This window comes from Corythoichthys intestinalis, chromosome 16 (assembly GCF_030265065.1).
Source record: "Corythoichthys intestinalis isolate RoL2023-P3 chromosome 16, ASM3026506v1, whole genome shotgun sequence".
Classification (NCBI taxonomy): domain Eukaryota; kingdom Metazoa; phylum Chordata; class Actinopteri; order Syngnathiformes; family Syngnathidae; genus Corythoichthys; species Corythoichthys intestinalis.
The window spans coordinates 7,191,643-7,219,401 of NC_080410.1; the positions used below are offsets into that span (position 1 = coordinate 7,191,643).

General features: G+C 39.4%; 1 protein-coding gene across 1 annotated transcript in view; it reads left to right on the plus strand.

The window, feature by feature from the left end:
• Positions 1-27,294, plus strand: part of slc17a7a (solute carrier family 17 member 7a) — a 77,745-nt gene extending 50,451 nt beyond the window's left edge. Inside the window, exons 9-13 of the mRNA XM_057817967.1 lie at positions 1,842-1,974; positions 10,805-10,915; positions 11,004-11,131; positions 11,204-11,273; positions 19,435-27,294. Of these exons, the coding sequence (XP_057673950.1) occupies positions 1,842-1,974; positions 10,805-10,915; positions 11,004-11,131; positions 11,204-11,273; positions 19,435-19,727 (735 nt within the window). The 3' untranslated portion in view covers positions 19,728-27,294. The remainder of the gene's footprint in view (positions 1-1,841; positions 1,975-10,804; positions 10,916-11,003; positions 11,132-11,203; positions 11,274-19,434) is intronic.
• Positions 27,295-27,759: the final 465 nt, after the last annotated feature.

Sequence of the window (27,759 nt, forward strand, 5' to 3'; positions counted from 1 at the left end):
TAACAACCAAAAGCATGCGGGGGGCACAGCAGTGGAGTCTACGCTAACTGCGCACTTTGCCGGTAACACTCTCCTTCCAAACAGTAACTCCCTCCCTCCTCCTCCCACTCCTCCCACTCCCATACCATCGCAAAGGTAAATAAAACAACTTTATTATACAGTACAGTTTATTTCTTTAATTATAATACAATAGCACACTTATTATACATAAAATAAGGTATATTTTTGTGTAGTTTTAAGGCTTATTTAGTAGAAAATTATGTTTTATGGGGACCTGGGAACGGATTATTCTCATTTTAATGGTTTCTTATGGGAAATAAATGTTCGGAAGACGAACTTTTCGCCTCACGCACACTTTCTGGGAACCAATTATGTTCGTGAGCTGAGGTATCACTGTACTGTATTAATTAAATAGATAATAACCAAATAACCATTGATCAGTTCTTCACAGAAAAAAGTCAGGACATAAATAACTCTATTGAGAGAAAAAAAAAAAAAAAAAAAAAATTTTTTTTTTTTTTTTTTTTTACAATTTTTTTTTTTGTTGTTGTTCAGGGGGCCGGACCAAATGTGGCTGCGGGCCGTATCCGGCCCGCGGGCCGTAGTTTGGGGACCCCTGATCTAAACCTTTTGGAATTTCTCACATTTCTGCATAAAATCACCATCACATGTAATCTGATCTTTGTCAAAATCACACAGATGAAAAAACTGTCTGCTTTAACGAAAACCCACCAAACAAAATATTAAATGTGATGGTTCACTTACTTATTTCCCCCCCTTCTGTCATTGTTTGCATACTATCCTCAATTAAATATGAAAACCTATAAATGTTTGGGTGATTTTAGTTAAAGCAGGCATTGTTTTTTCATCTGTGTGACTTTGACAAAGATCAGATCACATTTGATGTTGATTTTCTGCAGAAATGCGAGAAATTCCAAAAGGTTCAGATACTTTTTCATACAACTTTATGATTGATAAGCAATGTCAAGTATGAAAGATACAAAATGCTTTGGTGAATGTAAATAAATCATGATCAATATGACTTAACATGTGTGGATGAATGCTCATTTACAGTGTATCACAAAAGTGAGTACACCCCTCACATTTCTGCAGATATTTAAGTATACTTTTTCATGGGACAAAACTGCCAAAATGACACTTTGACACAATGAAAAGTAGTCTGTGTGCAGCTTATATAATATAGTTTATTTTTCCCTCAAAATAACTCAAAATATAGCCATTAATATCTAAACCCCTGGCAACAAAAGTGAGTACATCCCTTAGAAAGCCCGCCCGTCTCATCAGACCATAGGACATGATTCCAGTAATCCATGTGCTTTGTTGACATGTCTTCAGCGAACTGTTTGCGGGCTTTCTTGTGTACCGTCTTCAGAATTGGCTTCCTCCTGGAGTGACAGCCATGCACACCAATTTGATGTAGAGTGCGGCGTATGGTCTGAGCACAAACAGGCTGACCCCCCACCTTTTCAATCTCTGCAGCAATGCTGACAGCACTCCTGTAACGAGTCACATGACATTTTGGAGGGAAAATGACAAGCAGTACTCAATTTGGACATTTAGGGATGTACGTAGTTTTTATTGGGTGTATTCACTTTTGTTGCCAGGGGTTTAGATATTAATGGCTATATTTTGAGTTATTTTGAGGGGAAAATAAATGAACTCTATTATATAACCTGCACACAGACTACTTTTCATTGTGTCAAAGTGTCATTTTGCGAGTGTAGTCCCATGAAAAAATATACCTAAAAATCTGCAGACATGCGAGGGGTGTACTCACTTTTGTGATGCACTGTATATACCCATTTTTTTCCCTCCATCAGGTGGGAATGGTGTCAGCGCTGCCACATCTAGTGATGACCATCATTGTTCCTGTGGGAGGCCAGTTGGCGGATTATCTTCGGACCCACAACCTGATGACCACCACCAACGTCAGAAAACTCATGAACTGTGGAGGTGAGTTTTGCATTCAAAACTAGGGGTGTGACAATATATCACTATGTCATATAGGAATCTTTTTTTTTTAAATGATGTAATTCTTCGATAAAGGAACCAACAGGTTGCCACCAAAACACTATACAATAGCCAATAGGTTATAATAGTGTCTATGTTAACTCATTGGCTGCCATTGACTTTTAATTTTCGTCTTAGTGTTTTGGACGATAATTCTTAGTCATATTTTAGTCATCTCAAAATGTGTTTGTCTTCGTCTCATTTTTGTTGACAAAAAAACTCAAGACTAATTTCATCTAGTTTTAGTCGACTTTTGCTAAAAATGTTTTTGTCTGTAAAATGTTTAAAAATTATTCCATAAATAAAGGTTTGCAACTATTTTGATTGAATAATGACAGATTAGCACATATTGTCGCATCTTTCTACAAGGACAACGCCAACTTAGTGATAGTTTTTCCTCAATTGCTTTTGTACGTTTCTCAGATAAGAATTAAAAATCGTAAAACTACTTCTTCAATTCTCACAAAATGTCGCACAAGTAGCAAAACAACATGGAATAACTGCAAAAGCCACTAAAAAAAAAAAAAAAATTTTGCAAAAAACTTACCGTATTTTTCGGACTACAAGTCGCTCCTGAGTATAAGTCGATCCAGCCATAAAATGCCCAACGAAGAGAAAAAAAACATACAAGTCGCACCGGAGTATAAGTCGAATTTTGGGGGGAAATTTACTTGATAAAATCCAACACATAGAACAGACATGTCATCTTGAAAGGCAATTTAATATAAAAATACAATAGAGAACAACATGCTAAATAAATGTACAGTGTACAGTGCATGAACAACGAAATGTGAATATACTGTCCTACGCTACGGCCTGTCCTGGCTATACAGCGAACTCCCAAAAGACAATGCTGGACGTCCGTATAATTTGCTGAATCAATTTGGTCCTCGATAGAAAACAGGTTCGCACCAACGTAAATAAATGATAATTAGGTACTATTAGTATAAGTAACAGGTTAGCATGCGTTCGCTATCATTAGCACATCGTTCAAACAACCACACAACTGGCTCGAAGTGTCCGATCGCGGGTGGAAAACACACAACAACAACAGAAAAGATGATACACGCAGGCGTTGCCTCTGTAGAGATGATTTAAAAGCATAAACAATGAAAGTAGGTTCGCATCCGTCTATTCTCTGTAGCTAACTCGCTCACTCACTCACTCAGAGCTACGTAGCTGTCCGTCTTCTTCTGGCGTGTCACGTAAACAAGTGCGAGAGCGCCCTCACGTGGGCGTGAAAGCGCCACAAACTAAATGCATCCATTTCAAGATAAAAAAAAGTCAATAATACAATTGAACATACACTGCCAAAGGCAGAACGCGAACGTGGTTATAGCTATAAAGAGTTATTCAGATAACTATAGCATAAGAACATGCTAACAACTTTACAAAACCATCAGTGTCACTGCAAAACACCAAAATAATATGTGAAATTATATCATAATGTGTTAATAATTCCACACATAAGTCGCTCCTGAGTATAAGTCGCACCCCCAGCCAAACTATGAAAAAAAAATGCGACTTATAGTCCGAAAAATACGGTAGTTTATCGTTCAAAATTAAATTTCTCTGTCAATGAACATGTCAGTGCTGTCAGAATGGCAAGTCCTTGTTTCATTGTTTATAAAACAAGAGAGTCAAATTGCTTAGTCATGCTCTCAATTGAACAGATACTCTGGTGGAAGGCTCTAATGCTGAAGATGGTGTACGCAAGTTTTTATGAAAATTGCAATTACACCTTTTTGTGTGTGGGAGATTGATTGCATGAGACTGGACAAGATTCAGTTGACACTTTTACTGTTTTTACAATTTCTTAACAGACCATGTCACTGCAATACAGAACGCAAAAGACAGCACTGAGTATCACAAAAAAAAACAACAACAAAAACAAGCAAATTAGAAATGTGAACATAAGACCATCGAAACAACTAAACTTTGAGTGCTATGTTAGGGTTTTTTCCCCATTCTTTCTACACATCTTGACATTCCTCCCTGTTGGTCCACAAATTTTCATCCACATCACAATGGATGTCCTCTCATGCTACACAGCGTGGAAAGAATCTTCTTGAATGCCGCATCCAGCCTGTGCAGGCATCTGCTGTGATGTCACTGCATGCGGCATTCATGGCTTCAAGGAGAGTCATTTGAGTGTGAGGCTGTCGATAATACACTTGCCATCTCCATGTGGAGAAAAATTATTCTATGGGATTGAGGTACGGAGAGTATGGTGGGAGGAACTCCATTACCATTCTGTTGTGATTTGCAAACCATTCCCTTATGTTGGAGTGGTGGAAACCCACATTGTTCCAAACTATCACAAATTTCGGCAGGTTAAAATAAGTTATGTAAAATAAGTAATGAAAATGCACACACCTGTTGACATATTCTGTCAACATGTTCATGCATTTTGCATTTAAAGACTTATGCAATGAAGTAATGACTAAATATTGTGGGGGGTGAAACTATTCAATAGAGACCCATGATCATCCATTTTGACCATCATGACAGATGCAACTGATAATGTAGGAAACAGCAGAGAATTGTACAAAATCATTTGCATGGATGCACAAAAACATCTACAACTTGCTCAAAGAAATGAGAAACTGCTTTTTTGATGTGCACTAGTGATATGATTCTGCAAGATTTGAACAAGTAGTTTTGAGAATTTCTATTCTGGTCTGAGAAACGTACGCAATTGAGAAAAACTAATACACACTCAGCAAGAAAACAGTGTGTTATTTTCAATTAATTATACCCACATGGACGCAACAAACTAAATAAAAAAAAGTTGTCAGAATTTAAGAGGACGCTCGCCGTTAGCATTAGCCTAATGCTAGCACTATGCTAATACTACGAGTTACATTTATAGTGTATAATGATCACTAAGCACAAACCCTTAAAAGCTAAAGTAACATTGCATATTCTCTCAGGCCGACCAAGAATGACGTAATGTCCGGGTTATAAAATCCCACCCTCCGCCCTCCCTGCACAGATAACGCTTCAACACGGGATAAGTCGTCAACACGGGATAAGTCTGAAAGTGTCCAATCCGGGTAATTCCCTGTACATCTCTCCATGTTTGAAAGCCATGCCTTGGGTATATCCCGCGTCACCTTACACGGGAATTTGGCGGGATATAAGTGTAAAAGGGGCATAAGAGAGAGGGGAAGAAGGAGTTTCTCAAAGAGAGAGTCCCATCTCCAGCAGTTTGACAGCCATGATGCAATGACAAGTTTAAATTTGACAGCCATGATGCAATGACAAGTTTAAATTAAGTTGTGTATGAAATATATAGCTTTCACAAATTAACTCAGATTAAAATTGCTACTTGAAGGTGCTTTAGAATGATGCCATAAGGGGCAAAACACACAGGAGGCGATGAGCGATGGCGAAATGCGAAAGTTTTTCTGTTGAACTGAAAGCCAACACATGGGGCGCGATGCGACTGCAGCGGCAAGCGACAGTGACACACATCGCCCTCTGGCTGTGCTCCATTGCTCCTCTCTGATTGGCTATGAATTTGGAGGTCATTTCACCAACAACTTCCCATATTGCTGCTTTTTTATTAATGTCCCGGAAATTATGCCGAGAGGTATCATAAAGGTGGGTAGAGAAGCCAAAACTTTTACTGAGGTAAGAGTAGCGTTATTTCAAAATAATATTACTCAAATAATACTGAAAGTATTCGTCCAAAATATGTACTCAAGTACAAGCAAAAAACGTATTTGGTGAAAAGAATACTCAAATAATGAGTAATATTGTGAGCAACTGCTTATATTTTTGTTGGATTTTTTTGTAAAACAATGTTGTTGTTGTTTTTGGAGCACAGAGTTATCTATATGAACTGTTGTTATGATGATACTGTACAATAACCCATTACATGATCACATTTAGCTGAAGAAATTGAAAAAAAAAAAAAAAAAAAATCATTGAATTCCAACGGGAGAAAAAAAACTGCATAGATAAACCATTATTCTTCCAAAGAGCATGAGTGCTGTGTGGTCAATCGTTGCCAAATAAAAACTGGGAGCGAGGTTAAAATCTGCGCTTTCGAATCATGTTGAGGGCAGCGCTCTATATCAAATAGTTCATTTTTTACGGTGCTTTAAAGACACCACATGATTGAACAGGCTGGAGTTAAGAACGGCAAGCTTGCGTCTGATTAATATAATGGAGTCATGTGATTATTGTTGCAACGACTCATTGGTGAAAGCGGTAGAGCTAGTCTTAAAAAAAAAAAAAAAAATCTAATATGTAGAATAATCAGGAAAACGAACGACTCTTGTGTAGCCCAAAGTAGTGGAGTAAGAGGCAAGGCAAGGCAAATTTATTTATATAGCACAATTCAACACAAGGCAATTCAAAGTGCTTTACATCACATGAAGACCATAAAAATCACATTTAAATCAACACAACGTAAAAACCAAGACAAAAGATCGCATTTAATCACAGAATAAAAATAAATAAATAAAAATAAAAACAAAAATAAAAATAAAGCAAAAACTACTACTACTAATAATCATTGAAATCAGCAATGGAGATAAGCACAAGAGGAATAGAAGGCAGGTAGGTTGAAATATATAGACAGTTATGGATATGCAGTGCCAAACAAAAGCGTTTTTAGCCCTGATTTAAAGGAGCTAACAGTTTGAGCATACTTCAGACGTTCGGGTAACTTGTTCCAGAGGTGAGGAGCATAATAACTAAATGCTGCCTCACCCTGCTTGGTTCTTGTTCTTGGAACATGCAGAAGACCCGTTCCAGACGACCTTAGGGGTCTAGATGTCTCATAGGAATCTAACAAGTCAAGCATGCATTTTGGTCCAAGGCCATTAAGTGTTTTGTAGACGAGCAGTAGTATTTTATAGTCTATCCTTTGACTCACTGGAAGCCAGTGTAGCGATTTCAAAACCGGTGTAATGTGGTCCAGCTTCCTTGTATTTGTGAGGACTCTGGCTGCAGCATTCTGTACTAGCTGCAGCTTCCTGACTGATTTTTTATCAAGACCTGTAAATATACCGTTGCAGTAGTCCAATCTGCTGAAAATTAATGCATGCATAAGTTTTTCCATGTCTTGTTGAGTCAGAAGCCCCTTAAGTCTGGTTATATTTTTTAGGTGGTAATAAGCGGATTTAGTGACGGACTTTAGATGGCTATCAAATTTTAGGTCTGAGTCAATAATTACGCCAAGGTTTCTGACTTGATTTGTAGCTGTAAGTGACATTGTGCTAAGTTGGCTGCTTATCTTTGACCTTCCCTTTTTTGGCCCAAAAATGATCACCTCTGTCTTCTCACATTTAACTGGAGAAAATTCTGGCACATCCATTCATTGATTTGATGAATGCATTTACTCAGGGAGACTAAGGGACTATAATCATGTGGGGACACAGAAATGTACAGTTGTGTGTCATCTGCATAGGCGTGATAGGAGATGTCATACTGTTCCATTATCTGAGCTAACGGAAGCATATAGATGTTAAATAAGAGTGGTCCAAGAATTGACCCTTGAGGGACTCCACACGTGAATTTGGTTCGTTCTGACTGATAGTTTCCAATTGACACAAAGAAATCCCTATCATGTAAATAGGATGTGAACCACTGAAGAATCGTGTCAGTAAGCCCTACCCACTGTTCCAATCTGCTGAGTAGTATGTTGTGATCAACCGTGTCAAATGCGGCGCTGAGATCCAATAGTAGCAGAACAGATGATTTGCCTGCATCGGTATTCCGACGAATATCATTTAGGACTTTGATAAGCACGGTCTCGGTGCTGTGTTGTGGCCAAAATCCAGACTGAAATGAGTTAAAAAGATTGTTTTGCATCATAAAAGTCTGGATCTGTTCAAACACAACCCTTTCGATAATTTTCCCCAGGAATGTCAGATTTGATATTGGCCTGTAATTACTAATGGTTGAGGCATCCAGATTAGGTTTTTTTAGGAGAGGTTTTATTACTGCAGTTTTTAAAGTCTGAGGAAACTCTCCTGTTTGGAGGGAAGTATTTATAATCTGAAGTATGTCTGGGGCTATGCAATGAAAAACAGTTTTGAAAAAGTTTGAAGGTAGGATGTCAAGGCAGCATGTTGTGGGCTTTAATTTCGACACAATTTCTGTTAAAGTGGCATAGTCCAAGAGGCTAAACTGTCTAAGATTGACGTGGGGGACATTTTGGGAGGCGTTTAGTGTAACATTTGTTAATCCAGAGTTGCACACAGTCTGTCTAATCTTTAGTACTTTGTGTGTAAAGAATGTTGCGAAATTATTACAGGACACCTCAGATGCCAATTCCTGAGGTATTGATGCTTGTGGGTTTGTCAGTTTGTCAACAACAGAAAATAGTGTGCGAGTATTGTTGGTGTTTCTACTAATGATCTCTGAAAAATATGATTGTCTAGCATTTTTCAGTTCCTGGTTGTATTTGCGAAGACTCTCTTTGTAGATATCATAAAAAACTAGGAGTTTGTTTTTTCGCCATCTGCGTTCTGCTCGTCTACAAACTTGCTTTTGTTTTATAGCTAGTATGGCATTTCTCCAGGGTGACCTCTTCTTTCTTGACAAAGTTTTTGTCTTAATCGGGGCAATAGTGTCCATTACAGTCATCACACTGGAACGGAAACTATTTACAAGCTCTTCCACTGGAGCTATTGTAGGGGTTAATGATGAGGCATAGGCCTGTGTGAATAACGCACATGTGTTATCACTTATGTAACGCTTCCTAATCACCTCTGTTTCCCTTTTCAGAGGATGGACAGGGGTGGTCATTTTAAACATAATGCAGTAGTGATCAGACAGAGCAACATCATTCAGTGTGACCTCAGAGATGTTAAGACCTTTGGATATTATTAAGTCCAGTATGTGCCCTCTGTTATGTGTTGGAACTGTGACATGCTGAGATAAACCAAATGTATCCAAAATATTTAAAAGCTCTCTAGCACATCCTTCTTCAGGATTATCAACATGAATGTTAAAGTCACCCACTAAAACAACACAATCAAGAGTAGTGTTTTTTCTTCACGTCTACTCTTTGAAGTACATTTTTTGATAAAAGTTACTCAAGTAAATGTAAAGGAGTACATGTAACGCGTTAATCCCCCTCTGATCATAAAGTATGTGCTGTTTTTTTTTTTTTTTTTTTTTTTTTTTTTAATGACAAGCAATGTAATACAATCATGGAAACTTGTAATCGACTTGTCGATCAATAAATCTGTTGCTTATTGGTTGTAGTGCGAGGCGACAGCAACAGAAGTAGAACCAGTTCTTATTTTCTCATAATGCGTTGCTGATCCGCGTGTGCATGCATATGTGCACGAACGTCGCATACCGCTTCGCCTCAAGAGGGTTGGTGATTTTCGCCTCGTTATGCTCATGCTCATTCCATAGAAAATGTATTGAATATGAGCGATGTCACCTCCCCCTAAGCCTGAAAAACAGGCAATACCCCCCCTTTAAATGAATTGGACTTCAATCGTTGTCCATGGCAGGCAATGAGTTAAAAGACACTTATTTGTTAACAAGAGTGTTGCAAAAATATCGTGTTGATTGATTTTTTTTCTTTCTTATATATATAAGTGTATATATATAAGATTTGATATACAGAAATTAAATAAGAACAGAGCTGGAGTCTGTTGTATGAATAAAATGCACTTAATCCCAAAGGACTGTTTAGTGTGCATTAATAGAGTTAAATTCATTGGAACTTTCAGTTCTAATAAAGAAAAAATAAGATTAAATAGAAGACATTCCAAATACTTTATTTGTCATTATTTCTATATTGCCAATAAATTGTAATCGATATCAGAAAATCGGGGAAAATCGGAAAATTGAGAGAAAATAATAGGGATTTTCTTGTTAGGCAAAATCGAACAGTCCTAGCAGAACAACACAATCACTTTTTAAAATAATGAGTGTTCATTATTATTGGATTAATGCCATCCATCCATGCATCCATCCATTATCTACCGCTTAAACCGGGGTCGGGTCACGGGGGCACCAGCTTTAGCAGGGAAGCCCAGACTTCCCTCTCCCCAGCCACTTCAACCAGCTCCTCCGGTGGGATCCCAAGGCGTTCCCAGGCCAGCCAAGAGACAAAGTCTCTCCAGCGTGTCCTGGGTCGTCCCCAGGGCCTCCTGCCGGTGGGACATGCCTGGAACACCTCTCCTGGGAGGCGTCCAGGAGGCATCCGAAACAGATGCCCGAGCCTCCTCAACTGGCTCCTCTCAACGCTGAGGAGTAGCGGCTCGACACCGAGTTTCTCCCGGATGACTGGACTTGTCACCCTATCTCTAAGGGAGAGCCCGGACACCCTGCGGAGGAAATTCATTTCGGCCACTTGTATCCGGGATCTTGTTCTTTCGGTTACAACCCACAGCTCGTGACCATAGGTGAGGGTAGGAACGTAGATCGACCGGTAAATCGAGAGCTTCACCTTTTGGCTCAGCCTGTGATTCCTCTATAATTGGAACACACCCTCCGGTCCCCCTTCTTAAAAAGGGGGACCACCACCCCGGTCTGCCAATCCAGATGCACTGTCCCCGATGTCCACGCAATGTTGTAGAGGCATGTAAGCCACGACAGCCCCACAACATCCAGAGCCTTTAGGAACTCCGGGCGGATCTCATCTACCCCCGGGGCCTTGCCACCGAGGAGCTGGATTAATGCATACCTAATATATGATACTCTAAAATAAAATTATAATGGAACAAACTACAGGGTAGATAGTAATTCAATATTCATTTTCTGCTGCTGGCGTTTTCACTTTTAATGTTTTCAGGTTTTGGCATGGAGGCCACCCTCCTTTTAGTGGTGGGATATTCGCACACAAAAGGGGTTGCCATCTCTTTCCTGGTGCTTGCTGTTGGCTTTAGCGGCTTCGCTATCTCAGGTACATGAAATATAACAAAGTGCTTAGTGTGAATTTATGTCTTTGTGACTTGAATGGTTTTTAAAATAAATTTGTCTGTCTTATTCAGGATTTAACGTCAATCACTTGGATATTGCGCCTCGCTACGCCAGCATATTGATGGGCATTTCAAATGGTGTGGGAACATTGTCTGGAATGGTGTGTCCTCTTATAGTGGGAGCCATGACCAAACATAAGGTAAGAAAAATAATGCATTACGCAGTCAAGAAAAGAGAATTTGTAAAAAGCTGTTTTTCTACGTGATTGCAGACACGGGAGGAATGGCAGTATGTCTTTCTTATAGCATCCTTGGTTCATTATGGAGGAGTCGTTTTCTATGGTAAGCCTATACCATGATTCGTCTTCTTTTCCTTACTGTTTGAAAAAATGCCTTCCACAAATCTGTTAATTGATGTTTGGTTCTTAGTCGTACAATATTGTCAGTACGTCGGCACCTATTGATTACTAACATTCTTATTAGAGTTGTCAAAAGTTTCAAAGTAACAATATTTTTACACCCGAGTTTGACTCGGACTCACCTGATTTTGCCGATCCAATACCTCGGCACTATATAAAGGTGAGGGGGAAAAAAATCACACCTTAATGTAAAATATTTCCACAATACATACTGTAAATTATAAATCTTGAATGATGCGCTCTACAGTTAGCCTCCCACGACAACTAGCATAACATTCTCCTACAGCCGGCAGTAGCGTCTGATACTGCTGCGTAGTGCAAAACATAAATTTGTTTCTTTTGACAATATACTTGCATATCTTGGTTATTTTGTTGCTTTGTAGCCCTTTAAAAATTAAAGTAAATATACATGAATAAATAAATGAATAAACCTGATCATATACAGTATTTTTGCACCCGAGTCCGAGTCACCTGATTTTGAGAATCTGCCAATACGATCCTGATCTGTTACTGAAAAAAAAAAGAAGTTTTTTTTCTGTTTGTTTTTATTTGAACAAACGTTCCAAACATGTTACAGTACTTTACTTTTTACAATACTTCCTCTTCCGCTTTTTCCGGAAGTGTTGCGGAGTCATTGTAGTCATGCCATTGTATTTCTTGATTATTTTGTTGGTTTTTAGCCCTTAAATAGTTAAATATATGGCAGAAAACACTAAGATGACTGGAAGTTACGCTCTGAGACCCCCAATTTGGCCAAATTTCAAAATTGTCCTATATTCATGTGTGATACATCAGTGGAAAGCTCAAAATCTCTATTTTCTGGGGGAAGAAAATTTTTTAACATGAGGGCATTTTTTGACACCTTAAAAGTAGATCAAATCAGGTTAGTGAAAAATAGACATTTTGATAATCCTCTTTTGTCTACTCAAGTCCGATAATCAATATGCATGCACTAAGACATAGGTGGATGTACTGCAATAATGGAAATTTGTGTGTGTGTGTGAATGTAGATTTAATTTAGCCCTGTGTTTTATTTTGTAAGTAAATATGGCTAAACGGGGAGTTAGCTCTAACGTTAATGATAACTTTACTGCATACATTTTTTGATCTGGCTTGATTTTAACCTGTGCCAAGAAAAATAATTTCCAAGGGAATTTCAGTAGATAAATTCCAATACCATAATATATTAATTTTTGCAGTGGGCTTTTAAAATATTTTTTCAATTATGATTAAAGAATATGAATGTGAGATACTGAGAAAGGCTCCATATGCATAAAGGGAACATATAATGTGAGTACATAACACTATCTATTTGTTGTATTTAGCCTTGAAGCCTAGGACCAAGGCTTTATGATTTAAGCATCTTAAAGTATCTAATACATCAATATTATCCCATAATAAGCAATCCAAATGGCAACAAGGGTTGAAAAGATAATGGACATCATGCTAGTCAGTTAGCCTGCTTTGTGCATAACTCTCGCGCTTGCGTCCGAGTGCAATGTACGTCTTTTTGTGGCTTTCCGGTAACTCAAGGTCAGAGCATGAGAGAGCAATGGGGGGGAAATGCGACAGTAACAAAAAAATAAATAAAAAAATAAATAAATAAAAACAATTAAGCGATAGTTATGCGGTTGATATCAGTGACCGATTTACAAACACTGTTTTTTTCATTGTGACGTAATTTGTTTAAAAGTTTAAAATATGTGAGTGAATAATTTTTCTTTCTTTTTTTTTAAAATAAATATTAGACATCAATTTTTGACTCTAAACTAAAATTGATAGAGATTTGAAATATTAAATTACTTACCTTCTTTTTATCGCTGGGTTGAAACAAAAGCCATTGCACAGTGTCTGTAAACGGGGGTCTCCAGGGTAAAATGGACAAATTAGAAATAGTCCGGAGGCTTAATGCGCCATGAAAGTGCTATGGCTGCATATAGACATATTGTTCTATCAAACACAACAGTTCTTTTGGCTTAAAAGCTGGCTTACAGCAGTTTATTCTAAAGATATATTAGGCCTAAACAATATTGGAAAAAAATAACATTGCAATATACACTCACCGGCCACATTATTAGGTACACCTGTCCAACTGCTCGTTAACACTTAATTTCTAATCAGCCAATCACATGGCGGCAACTCAGTGCTTTTAGGCATGTAGACATGGTTTAAGACAATCTCCTGCAGTTCAAACCGAGCATCAGTATGGGGAAGAAAGGTGATTTGAGTGACTTTGAACGTGGCATGGTTGTTGGTGCCAGAAGGGCTGGTCTGAGTATTTCAGAAACTGCTGACCTACTGGGATTTTCACGCACAACCATCTCTAGGGTTTACAGAGAATGGTCCGAAAAAGAAAACATATCCAGTGAGCGGCAGTTCTGTGGGCGGAAATGCCTTGTTGATGCCAGAGGTCAGAGGACAATGGCCAGACTGGTTTGAGCTGATAGAAAGGCAACGGTGACTCAAATAACCACCCGTTACAACCAAGGTAGGCAGAAGAGCATCTCTGAACGCTAGTGACGGGATCTGTCGTTCACTTGAGTAAACGAATCCATTCCGGATCGTTCAGTAAAAAGATTCGTTCAAACGAATCGTTCAACGAATCGTTCGCCACCCTCATCTCCCTCCCCGCCCAAACGAATCGTTCGGTTAGTGAACGGGAAGTGACGTTGCCGAACGAATCACCAAAGACCGCTTCGCAGTATAACTGAACGGGAAGTGACATTGCTTGGTCCCTCCCTCTCTTGCACATTGACCACTCGTCGTAGTTTCAGTAATGAGTGACAGGCAATATCATTCTGCTTTCACAGACAGCCTCGTCTCCCTCCCTCCCGCTGCTGCAAAAGCGAGGGAGAACTTCCGCGTCGTCTGTCCTAGTTCAAAGTCATGGCTCGTGCTTGCATTTCGATTGAGGACACGGTTAAACATTTTCCTTTTGTGGGGGCAGCGGGGGGTTGGGGTCGGGGGCGCACGGACTTTCTTTAGCATGTTCTAGATCACATTTATAATGCTGCTGCCACCAGCCAACGCAGCATGCTTGCTGTCACGAAAATAAAAATAGATCGATAGTTTAATGTCTAAATATGGAACGACCAACACATCATATTTACCTCTCGCTCTGTTGTATTTTTGTTTTTATGCTCATCACTATTATTTTTAGTCACTATTGTTAAAACTATAAGTGTAAATAGCTAGTTGTCGAATGTGCTGCTCTGAAATAAAGACAATACTACATTTTCATATTTGCCAGTTTAATTGCAAATCAGTATTATGGTGATCGTATTGAATTTTTTTACTGGTATTAATAAATAAAATAATCCGGTCAACTCCTCTGTCGTCCCCGCATCTCAGATCGTCAAATTCTGACGAGAAATAATTGCTTGCTCTTTACGATGTCGCCTTTCTACCCTCATTAGTCTGTTAAGAAAAATGTAGACATATTGCGACATCTCCCGTGTTCGCGTGCGTTGTTTTGGGGCGCTTGAGTAGTGCATGATGGACGGATTGACATAATTTGTCAAACCAACCGACACGCTCTGACACGAAAAATAAATAAATAAAACACTCGGAAAAAATTGACATGTATATACAGTTTCATTGCAAATCAGTATTATGGTGATCGTATTGAATTTTTGCACTGGTATTAATAAATAAAATAATCCGGTCAGCTCCCCTGGCGTCCCCGCATCTCAGTTCGTCAAATGCTGACGAGAAATAATTGTTTGCTCTTTACGATATCGCCTCTCTACTCTCATTAGTCTGATAAGAAAAATGTAGACATATTGCGACATCTCCCGTGTCCATGTGCGTTGTTTTGGGGCGCTTGAGTAGCACATGATGGACGGATTGACATAATTTGTCAAACCAACCAACACCTGACACGAAAAAATAAAAATAAAACACTTGGAAAAAATGGACATGTATATACCGTTTCATTGCAAATCAGTATTATGGTGATCATACAATATAATTTTTTTCTGTGCACATATGACGTAAATATCGCTGCCATGAAGCCTCCATATAGTGACAGTTCTTTGCCCCCTTCATTGCCGTCACGCGACCGCAGCTCAGCTTTTGCTTGCCTTGTAGCTACCCGTGTTTTAAATTACTGTAAATTTGATAGTATGTCGTAATAGCTAGTCCCGAGTCTGTTGAGAAAAGTAGTACACTAAACCATGCTCGCTAGATTTGTGTGGTGTTTTTGTCTTTTTGAGCTGCATTTAATAGGCTCCGCGTTAACAAATATGTGACAAAGTCCTTTCCTTTCATTTTTTGATTCGTTCACCGCATAGTCATTACTGGAAAGTCAAGTTAGCAGCAAGCTACGTCAGTAGCCGGAGGACCGAGTCACTGAACGGGAAGTGACAAAACTCAGTCTTACCCCCCTGCCTGCACGCTGGCTGCTTATTGGCCACACGTGGAAGTGAACATACGCCCTGATTCTGTTTCCGGTCCCTCCCCTGCCCGCGATGAGGCTGGCGTCTGATTGGTCGTGTGCGATGTCAGAAGACGCTGCCGCTTGCTCAACGCCCTCCCACGCAGTGAACAAGCACCAACTTCATAGAACGAATCAGTGCAGATGGTGATTAGTTCGGTCTCGTTCACCCAAACAATTCGTTCTAAAAGAACGAATCGTTCGCGACCGATACAACACTACTGAACGCACAGTACGTCGAACTCTGAGGCAGATGGGCTACAGCAGCAGAAGACCACGCCGGGTGCCACTCCTTTCAGCTAAGAACAGGAAACTGAGGCTACAATTTGCACAAGCTCATCGAAATTGGACAATAGAAGATTGGAAAAATGTTGCCTGGTCTAATGAGTCTCGATTTCTGCTGCGACATTTGGATGGTAGGGTCAGAATTTGGCGTCAACAACATGAAAGCATGGATCCATCCTTCCTTGTATCAACGGTTCAGGCTGGTGGTGGTGGTGTAATGGTGTGGGAAATATTTTCTTGGCACTCTTTGGGCCCCTTGGTACCAATTAAGCATCGTTGGAACGCCACAGCCTACCTTAGTATTTTTGCTGGCCATGTCCATCCGTTTATGACCACAACGTACCCAACTTCTGATGGCTACTTTGAGCAGGATAGTGTGCCATGTCATAAAGCTGGAATCATCTCAGACTGGTTTCTTGAACATGACAATGAGTTCACTGTACTCAAATGGCCTCCACAGTCACCAGATCTCAATCCAATAGAGCATCTTTGGGATGTGGTGAAATGGGAGATTCGCATCATGGATGTGCAGCCGACAAATCTGCACCAACTGTGTGATGCCATCATGTCAATATGGACCAAACTCTCTGAGGAATGCTTCCAGCACCTTGTTGAATCTATGCCACGAAGAATTGAGGCAGTTCTGAAGGCAAAAGGGGGTCTAACCCATTACTAGCATGGTGTACCTAATAAAGTGGCCGGTGAGTGTATATAGCCAAGGCTCCACACTTACTTTTTGCATTGGTTGCTCTGGTGCACTTTTTTCTTACTAGCACAAAAATGTAAGCACACCCACATTTTTCATTGCATCACTTTTGACGCCATACTTTAATCATTCTCCACAACATTCATATAACTCATACGTGTGAGTCCACTCAAATTCACTCAGGCTTTGACATTCACGCTGCCGAGAACAGCCTTTCAACAGCAATGATTGACTAAACAATGATTATCACATTTGTGCCATTGATCAAACAGCTACCGAGCCTTCACGCACCGGATCAAAGCTACAAACCTGACAATCATCGTTAACTTTAAGTACCAGTTTATGTGTGTGTTGTTTCCAAGATGCAAAAAAAAAAAAAAAACTTGTCACAATCAGCCATCTTTACTGTTTGCATTCGCTTGGAATGCTTTGAGGTCGCAACTTGTATAAGTCCGACTTCCCACCTTCCTCGAATGCAGCGTGAGCATGAGTGGCCGAAGCACTCCTCTCTTTTGTGGTTGTATTATGCATTAAAAAAAAATTCCTGCAGAATGAAATGAATTACAGCAGTTTTTTTTTTACATTGTCATGGGTGTTTTGGAACAATGATCTGCATTTTGAATTTATTTGACTATGTCGGATCTGTTTATAGATCTGTATCATTTTTTATTGGCATGCTAAGTTGGCTCCACTTACTTAGCCGATTTGGAGCCCTGAAACTAACAAATTCCTTACAAACGGCACATCATTTGTCTAAATCAACCCCACCAGCAAATTAAAACCCCGTTAACTCAAAGATTAAGCTTAATGTCAAAAATTCTGCATTCCGCTTTAAAACACAGATTAGCATGGTCGCTAACTATCTTAGCACTCCAGTCTAATTAGTAATGTCTCATCAACAAAGAATGCAAACAAACAATTGGGTTCATTTACTCACCTCTGACGGAGGCAAACTGGATCTAACAAGACAAAAGACAATCCCTCGACACGTCGTAATATTATTGATTCAGCAACCCAACCTGAGTGTAGCAGTGAACTCTCTCTCTCTTGCTTTAATCACTGGTGGGTACGCACAGCCTCACATTACACATAAACAAGGACCCAATGGGACTGCTCATAGCTGCCGGCAAAAATCCATTAATAAATTCATTGGCAACCAATTTATTTATCGATTTTAATCGATTTCATTGATTAGTTGTTGCAGCCTTACTTTCATGTATCATTTTATTTGGTTTTATTTCTATTTCTTAATCCTCTCTTGCTGAATTCAAAGCAGTTTGAATTACCTTGTGTTGAATTGTGCTACATAAATATATTTGCCTTGCATATATGCACTCACCGGCCACTTTATTAGGTACACCATGCTAGTAACGGGTTGGACCCCCTTTTGCCTTCAGAGCTGCCTCAATTCTTCATGGCATAGATTCAACAAGGTGCTGGAAGCATTTCTCAGAGAGTTTGGTCCATATTGACATGATGGCATCACACAGTTGGTGCAGATTTGTCGGCTGCATATCCATGATCGTTCCACCACATCCCAAAGATGCTCTATTGGACTGAGTTCTGGTGACTGTGGAGGCCATTTGAGTACATTGTCATGTTCAAGAAACCAGTCTGAGATGATTCCAGCTTTATGACATGGTGCATTATCCTGCTGAAAGTAGCCATCAGAAGTTGGGTACATTGTGGATACAAAGGGACGGACATGGTCAGCAACAATACTCAGGTAGGCTGTGGCGTTCCAACGATGCTCAATTGGTACCAAGGGGCCCAAAGAGTGCCAAGAAAATATTCCCCACACCATTACACCACCACCACCAGTCTGAACCGTTGATACAAGGCAGGATGGATCCATGCTTTCATGTTGTTGACGCCAAATTCTGACCCTACCATTCGAATGTCGCAGCAGAAATTGAGACTCATTAGACCAGGCAATGTTTTTCCAATCTTCTATTGTCCAATTTCGATGAGCTTGTGCAAATTGTAGCCTCAGTTTCCTGTTCTTAGCTGAAAGGAGTGGCACCCGGCGTGGTCTTCTGCTGCTGTAGCCCATTTGCCTCAAAGTTAGACGTACTGTGCGTTCAGAGATGCTCTTCTGTCTACCTTGGTTGTAACGGGTGGTTATTTGAGTCACTGTTGCCTTTCTATCAGCTCGAACCAGTCTGGCCATTCTCCTCTGACCTCTGGCATCAACAAGGCATTTCCGTCCACAGAACTGCCGCTCACTGGATATTTTTTCTTTTTCGGACCATTCTCTGTAAACCCTAGAGATGGTTGTGCTTGAAAATCCCAGTAGATCAGCAGTTTCTGAAATACTCAGACCAGCCCTTCTGGCACCAACAATCATGCCACGTTCAAAGTCACTCAAATCACCTTTCTTCCCCATACTGATGCTTGGTTTAAACTGCAGGAGATTGTCTTAAACCATGTCTACATACCTAAATGCACTGAGTTGCCGCCATGTGATTGGCTGATTAGAAATTAAGTGTTAACGAGCAGTTGGACAGGTGTACCTAATAAAGTGGCCGGTGAGTGTATATACAGTGGGGAGAACAAATATTTGATACACTGACAATAAGAAAACCCATTGGCAGTGTATCAAATACTTGTTCTCCCCACTGTATATATATATATGACATACACTGTTTTCTCTTTCAGGACTATTTGCATCGGGAGAAAAGCAGCCGTGGGCTGACATTGAGGACACCAGCCAGGAAAAGTGCGGCATCATCGATGAAGACGAGCTGGCCAATGAGACCGAGGATCTCTACCGCACTGGCGGCGGCCAGTACGGGGCCATGAGCCATCAGGTGGTCGGTTCAAACGGCGGAGGGTCTGCAGGAGGCGGAGCCGGTTGGGTGACGGACTGGGATAAATCTGAGGAATACGTGCAACCGCCTGGACACAACTCATACAAGTGCAGCGGAGTAGAGGAGATGAAGCTGACGTAGAAGAGAGACTGACCCGACAAGAGTGGGTACAAAAAAAAAACGGGAAAGGAAGAACTTGATTATGTGTGAATTTATGTACGTGGAAGGGTGAGTGGCAACAAGTGCGCATGTCAGTGTTAGATTTGATAATATAAATAAACACATAAAGTATTTATATACTCAGCTGATCCCCCAGACATCCACCCTGACGCACAGCTTGCTGTGATTGGTCAGTTTCCATCACATGGAGGAAGTGCAGCAAGCATCTCCCTTGTGTTATGTTTCAAATCTGATGTTTAAGCTGCAGTGTTTTGTTTTCAGGGGATGCATGTCTGCAGTTTTAAAGGAGAATAATGTTCAGGAGCTAAACTCGCACACACATGCACATGCAATCAGCATCTTTAGGAGTTGTAACTTGTTGTCATGCTACTGAAATGTAAAAAATAATCCCCTCATGCCGCTTTATAAACCTAAATTAAAACTATTTAAATGAGTTTATCACTAGTAGACGTCCAATCCATTAGAAGTGGGAGGGTGGCAGCGAATGCCACCCTCTCACTTCCGATGGATTGGACATCTAGTCATGTCAGTGGCAAATAATGAGTGAACAAGTCATGTCACGTAATAGCATACTTCCAGGTCTTAAAAAATCAAGCAGGATCAACCTAGTATTGATCAGGGTTGAAATGGGAGGTGGAACAGCCCAGGAGTCATTGACAGACTGGCCCACTTCATAACAAAGTACAATTAAGTGATCACAAAGTCCAACTGAAAATAGAGCACAAAAAAATCAAAATGATCAAACTAGTATATAACCGCAGTAATGTCGGAGAGATGAGAGAGATGATGGCCCACCCAGCTGTAAGCAAGGCAATCGTCCAACACAGCTGCTAGACACAGGTGTCTTTAAATACAGCGCGCTCCTAATGAGCCACAGGTGCGTTGCATGACCCCGCCTATCAAATTGAGCTCAGTCAGATGCTGGAATGAAAAAAGAACAACTGAGAACACAAACATGACACAAAGTTCCCATGTAGGACAATTAATTCATTTTTCTAAATATTGGTCCAGTAAGAATGCAATTTTGAGAGATCCAATACTAAAATTCACCATCCTTGGCCAAAACTATTCAAAATTGTGGATTTACAGTACCACAAAAATGAAAACTGTAACCTGATCAAAGTATGAATCTAGGACTTTTAATTCATTTTTCTAAATATTGGTACAGCAAAATGCACAGTTTTGAGTACGTGCATAGTCAGAGAGGTCTAATACTAATATTCATCCACCTTTGCCAGATTGTATTCATACTTCTGGATTTACTGTTCCACAAAAATGAGAACTATAACCAGTAAAAGTTGACATGTAGGACATTTAATTCATTTTTCTAAATATTGGTCCAGTAAAAATGCAGTTTTGAGTATGTGAGCAGTCAGAGAGGTCCACTACTAAAATTCACCATCCTAGGCCAGAACCTATTCAAAATTGTGGATTTACAGTACCACAAAAATTAAAACTGTAATTTGATCAAAGTATAAATCTAGGACTTTTAATTCATTTTTCTAAATATTGGTACAGCAAAATCCACAGTTTTGAGTATGCGCATAGTCAGAGAGGTCTAATACTAATATTCATCCACCTTGGCCAGATTGTATTCATACTTTTGGGTTTACTGTACCACAAAAATAAGAACTGTAACCAGTCAAAGCTCACATGTAGGAGAATTAATTCATTTTTCTAAATATTGGTCCAGTAAAAAGCAGTTTTGAGTATGTGAGCAGTCAGAGAGATCCGCTACTAAAATTCACCATCCTTGGCCAGAACCTATTCAAAATTGTGGATTTACAGTACCACAAAAAAAAAACTAACCTGATCAAAGTATAAATCTGGGACTTTTAATTCATTTTTCTAAATATTGGTACAGCAAAATCCACAGTTTTGAGTATGCGCATAGTCAGAGAGGTCTAATACTAATATTCATCCACCTTGGCCAGATTGTATTCATACTTTTGGGTTTACTGTACCACAAAAATAAGAACTGTAACCAGTCAAAGCTCACATGTAGGAGAATTTATTCATTTTTCTAAATATTGGTCCAGTAAAAAGCAGTTTTGAGTATGTGAGCAGTCAGAGAGATCCGCTACAAAAATTCACCATCCTTGGCCAGAACCTATTCAAACTTGTGGATTTACAGTACTACAAAAATGAAAACTTTAACCTGATCAAAGTATACATGTACGACTTTTAATTCTTTTTTTTTCTAAATATTGGTACAGCAAAATGCACAGTTTTGAGTAAGCGCATAGTCAGAGACGTCTAACACTAATATTCATCCACCTTTGCCAGATTTTATTCATACCTTTGGATTTACTGTACCACAAAAATAAGAAGTGTAACCAGTCAAAGTTCACATGTAGGACTATTTCATTTTTCTAAATATTGGTCCAGTAAAAATGCAGTTTTGAGTACGTGAACAGTCAGAGAGATCCAATACTAAAATTCACCATCCTTGGCCAAAAACTATTCAAAATTGTGGATTTACAGTACCACAAAAATGAAAACTGTAATTTGATCAAAGTATAAATCTAGGACTTTTAATTGATGTTTCTAAATATTGGTACGGCAAAAATGCAGTTTTGACTACGCGCATAGTCAGAGAGGTCTAATACTATTATTCATCCACCTTGGCCAGATTGTATTCATACTTTTGGGTTTACTGTACCACAAAAATAAGAACTGTAACCAGTCAAAGTTCATATGTAGGACAATTAATTCATTTTTCTAAATATTGGTCTAGTAATAATGCAGTTTTGAGTATGTGAGCAGTCAGAGAGATCCAATACTAAAATTCACCATCCTTGGCCAAAAACTACCCGTCTTAGCAGACAATGGTTTGACCCCGCTCTGGTGCACTCAAGTGCTACGGATTTTCTTGTCTTTGCCAGTTACTGTAGCTGGAGGAGAGCGAGCCTTCAGTAAAATGAAAATAATAAAAAACTACCTACTCCCCACCATATCACAAGCAGGCTTAACAACTTAGCCATTGTTACCAAACTGCACTTTATGGTAAGTTGCGGTGCTCTCAACTCCGCACCGTAATGTGGAATAGACGGCTCGTTTGTCGCCAATTCGTCAGGGTCTTCCTTCAGGAAGGTGGCGATGTGCATAAAAACGCAGAGACATGTTGAATGGCTTTTTGCTGGAACTTTTATTAACAATCTCACCCTCTTACGCTGGCCCACCTCTTCGTCTGCGCCAAATTGTAGAGGACAGCGGCCCCTTGGGGATGCCGGCAACACCATGATCTCCATTGAGCGTGAGCTTGCTCAAAAACTGGATTTCACTGATGTTACAAATTACTTTGCTGTCAAAAAATCTAGCCGCATCACTGTTTGAGGGCTTGATAACCCCAGGGATGTGGAGGGGGCAGGCACAGGATGTTTAGTTATACTGTTTTGTTGCTTAGCAGGCAGGCATAGCACTCTCAGTTGTATTGTACTAGTAATAATAATAATAATAATAATACATTTTATTTGAAGGCGCCTTTCTGGCACTCAAAGTCATCGTACAATCATTAAAAAAAAACAAAAAAAAACTAGACAAATTAAAGACCAAAAACGGTAAAAATAATTAAGTATAGAACATTCAAAAACAAATACTAATCTATAAAAATAATTAGCAGAACCGTAAAACAAAGTAATCAGGGATTATTATGGATATGCGAGTCTGAACAGGTGAGTTTTGATTGAAAAAGGGGGAGTGAGTCTGTGTATTGTAGCCTACATGGGACAATAGATGGAAATTGTTTATATTGTGTCACATCACATTACGGTTTGTTAAATTTAACTGTCCATCTCAAATAATTTCAAAATTTACATTGTCATTGCTTGCAAAGCGTTAAGGTACTGCGTATGTTGTCGTGACAAGCCGGTGGCAGGGGTGCGGTGGAGATCTCTATAATGGTCTCTTGTCCCCGGGCCCCTGCAAGTCTGTTGACAGCCCTGACAGTACCACAAAAATAAGAACTGTAACCAGTTAAAGTTCACATGTAGGACATTTAATTTGTTTTTGTAAATATTGGTCCAGTAAAAATGCAGTTTTGAGTATGTGAGCAGTCAGACATGTCCACTACTGCAATTCACCAGCCTTTACCGGAACTTATTCAAAATTGCAGATTAACAGTACCACAAAAATGAGAACTTTAACCTGTTCAAAGTATACATGTAGGACTTTTAATTCATTTTTTTAGAATATTGGTAGAGCAAAAATGCATGGTTTTGAGTGTAGGACTAGCCAGAGAGGTCTTCTACTAATATTTACCAACCGTGGCCAGAATTTATTCAGATTTATGGATTTATAGTGCCACAAAAATGAGAACTGTAACCTACTATCTACTAAAACGACCTGTCGTTAAGGGGGATTAATAACTTGTACTGACATGACAGCGCACATAACGCACGTGTAGATGGGGGAGTTTTAAAAATCAGGTGAATTTATTTCATTTATTATATGACAACAATGTTGGCGTTATATATTATAGAGAGTTTTTAAGAGTTGGGAACAATTTGAGCACACTGCCTTGCCACTCGGTTGGAATGCATTTACCGTAACGCTTGGATTATGCAGGTGGGCTAATTTTAGGGTCTGTTCATTTGACCATAGGAACACGAACGTCCGTTGGCTTGACAGCAGTCACCAATTCCTAGTTGTTTTTCACCCAATACTTTTTTCCCCATGTATGTGTAAAATATATAGGGTCGCAGTTCACGCATGTGTAATGACACCAAACCCTACTTATTTTAGGAATTACAATCCTACTTATTTCCACAAACACCAGTCCACCGGGGAAATCCCCGGTATCCCCGAATGCCAGTCTGCCCTTAGTATTAATACTTTTGGATATTGTATCTTGACAAAGGTATAGGTTTGGTCTCAACATTGGTAGGGACGATATAACAGCATAACCTGCATATACACTTTTGCTGGGGACGGGACATTAATGAGACTCAAAAGTTTGGATGAACAGGGGTCAGGGCTACATTTCTCATGAGTATGAACCTAATTAATTGATAGGCTGAATGATCAATGCAAAATAAATCTGTATTGACTTATACTTCCATATATATTGCTTGAGGTGATACACTGTTCGATTCAAACCTTTGTTTTCAAAAAGTACTAAAGAAAGAAAACTTCCAGGATAAATGTCTGGATTTCACAGGGTAAATTGAAATTGCAATATTTCACTTAAATTAATTTAATTTATAACTTAAATTATATTAACATACACAACAAATACAAACTTGTTAATAATCTCTTAACTATACAAAAACGCAAAAAATAGACATTTGCCACTTAACATTGTCTGTCTAAACAAAAAAATTAGATATAACTGAAAAAAACTTCATCAGGAAATAACAAAAATAAATAAAAATGCAGCCTTCCTTCAGGTAAAACACTGCTGCTTCTGTCCACAAGCACAGCCTAACTCAACAAAAAAATGAAAGCTCCTTTGGGCTGCTTTAGGACCACATAAATAAAATAAAAATAAAAATTGGGAGAGAGGGGTACACATCAGTTCACTACACTTCTAAGTAGCTTCCTACTCAAGTTTTGCCGGTTAGCAAATTCACACAGTTTAATGTTATGCTAACTGATGCAGGTCGGCCTTTCAGTAGCAAAATTAGTCGTGTGTTCCCCACCTCCACCTTTTTACATTACCTGCAGTGGCTGCTGCTGGCTGAAAAAGAACTTCTAATATCCCTCCTCTTTGAAGGAGGCGGAGGAGGCGGCGTTTTGGCGAAATGTTGTATTTCTGTCTGGGCTGTGAATGCGTGTGTGTGTGTTTGGGGGGGGGGGGGGGGGGTCAAGTCATCAGCCAATCAAACGTGCGTTTGTGGGGAAAAAATGGCACATTCAGCAAGTGAAAAAGAATCAATATAAGTCTGAACATAATGAAAATAATTCACTTAATAATGGTAAGGTCAATTCTATCCTTACAACATATGGGAAGACAATCTAAATTACCTATACTGTATACCTGAACTCATTATATACCGTATTTTTCGGACTATAAGCCGCAGTTTTTTTTCATAGTTTGGCTGCGGGTGCGACTTACACTGTGGAGCGACTTATGTGTGAAACACATTATTATATCATTTCACATGTTATTTATTTATTTATTGTTATTATTTTGGTGTTTTGGAGTGACACTGATGGTTTGGTGAACTTGCTAGCATGTTCTTTATGCTATAGTTATCTGAATAACTCTTTATAGCTATTTTACGTTAACATAGCGGCCACGTTCGCATTTCGGTGTTCGTGCTTCATGTAACATTATCATACTGTACACTTATTCAGCATGTTGTTCTCTATTGTATTTTTATTTTAAATTGCCTTTCAAGATGACATATCTGTTCTATGTGTTGGATTTTATCAAGTAAATTTCCCCCAAAAATGCGACTTATACTCCGGTGCAACTTATATATGTTTTTTTTTCCTCTTCGTTGGGCATTTTATGGGTGGTGCGACTTATACACAGGTGCGACTTATAGTCCGAAAAATATGGGTAATGCAAATAAGGTTGCTTAAAATATGGTGGGGACAATTTGAGCATCCTGAGAAGTTGCTAGTGATGTGTCCATACCGTCCCTATGCAAAGCTACGCCCTTGAATCTTGATACAACAGTTCAGTATCAACACCTGGATATTTTTTTACATCCACAGTTTCATCCAATATTTTGTTTTCATGCCTGATACAGTCAATGCATCTCATATCAAAGAGGAAAAAGGTGCTTATTTGTTGTTTAACGTCAAGCTTCCCCTTTAAATGGGTGCATAGAAATGGTTTCTAGATGAAGCTCACCTGTGTCTGACTGAACTAGGTCATGCCTATCTACGCTTATGGGTCACAAGGCCCATATGATGAGTAATCATCGAACACTCTGGACTCTTTATGTTGTGTGGAAAGCTGTCATGATAAGTACAGTGTGTTGACTCTCCGCTGCAAAATAGTCTGAAAATGGTTTGTGATGTGCTGTGTGTTGTGTTTGTCTTTTTTTCTGTCACTTCCCGCTTTCTCTTTTCATTCAGTGCTGTTTTCGAGTTCCTGAAAGGCAGCCATTTGAAATCAGTGGGTCAGTGGTAGTGAGTGTGTTGTTCTGTTGACTGGGTACAGGTGCTGAAACGTTGTGCAGTGAGCATGTGATAATGAGTACAGCAGTGCACTCCCCCCTAGTCCCTCTACTCATTTAACACTCACACACAAGGTAGTAGTCTCAACATGTGAGCCCACTCAAATGCACTATGCAGTGTTCAGAGGAGTAGCACACAATTTGACACCCGGGGCTCTTTAGAGCAACACCTACTTGACACAAAATGTTTCATACATGGTTGAGGGTCTCTTTTTTATCTAAAAGTGACTGTTTCTGCCCTTTAAAAGCCACCTTGATGCAATGGCAGAAGGGTAATGGAGTCAAGGGGAGCTCTATGCACCAGCACTTCAACAGAGCCAAGAAACTCAGTTAGAAGGCATGTTTACGTTCACGCACAAAGCACACACGTGAGCGGCACATTGCATGGTCATTTGAGATTTGGGGGGGGGGGGGGGGGGGGGGCGTGGTCTTTTTGCAGAACAAATGTCTAATTTTTGAGTTCTGAATTGTGATATTGATGAGAGGAAAAACACTTCTGGAATGTCAAAGGTTTTAAAGGGTTTAATTGTGTTTTTCAAATGAAGTCTTGCAAAAATATGAATGATATATTCCGTGAACATTTTCAGTTGTCCGTGTTGTATCTGTGTAAACCACATACAGTACTTTGTCTGAGTTTATTGCTGTTCCAATATTCTTTTCCTCCCTCTCAATGAAATGTGTTGAAATGTAATGGGAGTTAGTGTAAAGAATTCAATCTTAAATATTTTAAGATTAAAAAAAATATTGTGTACAAATGATGTATAATGTGAATTATCCTTATGTATATTAAAACCTTAGCAGTAATTTTACATGTTTCTCTGTCTATGCGTCAGGAAATGTTTTTCTGTGTTTGTTAAAAATTA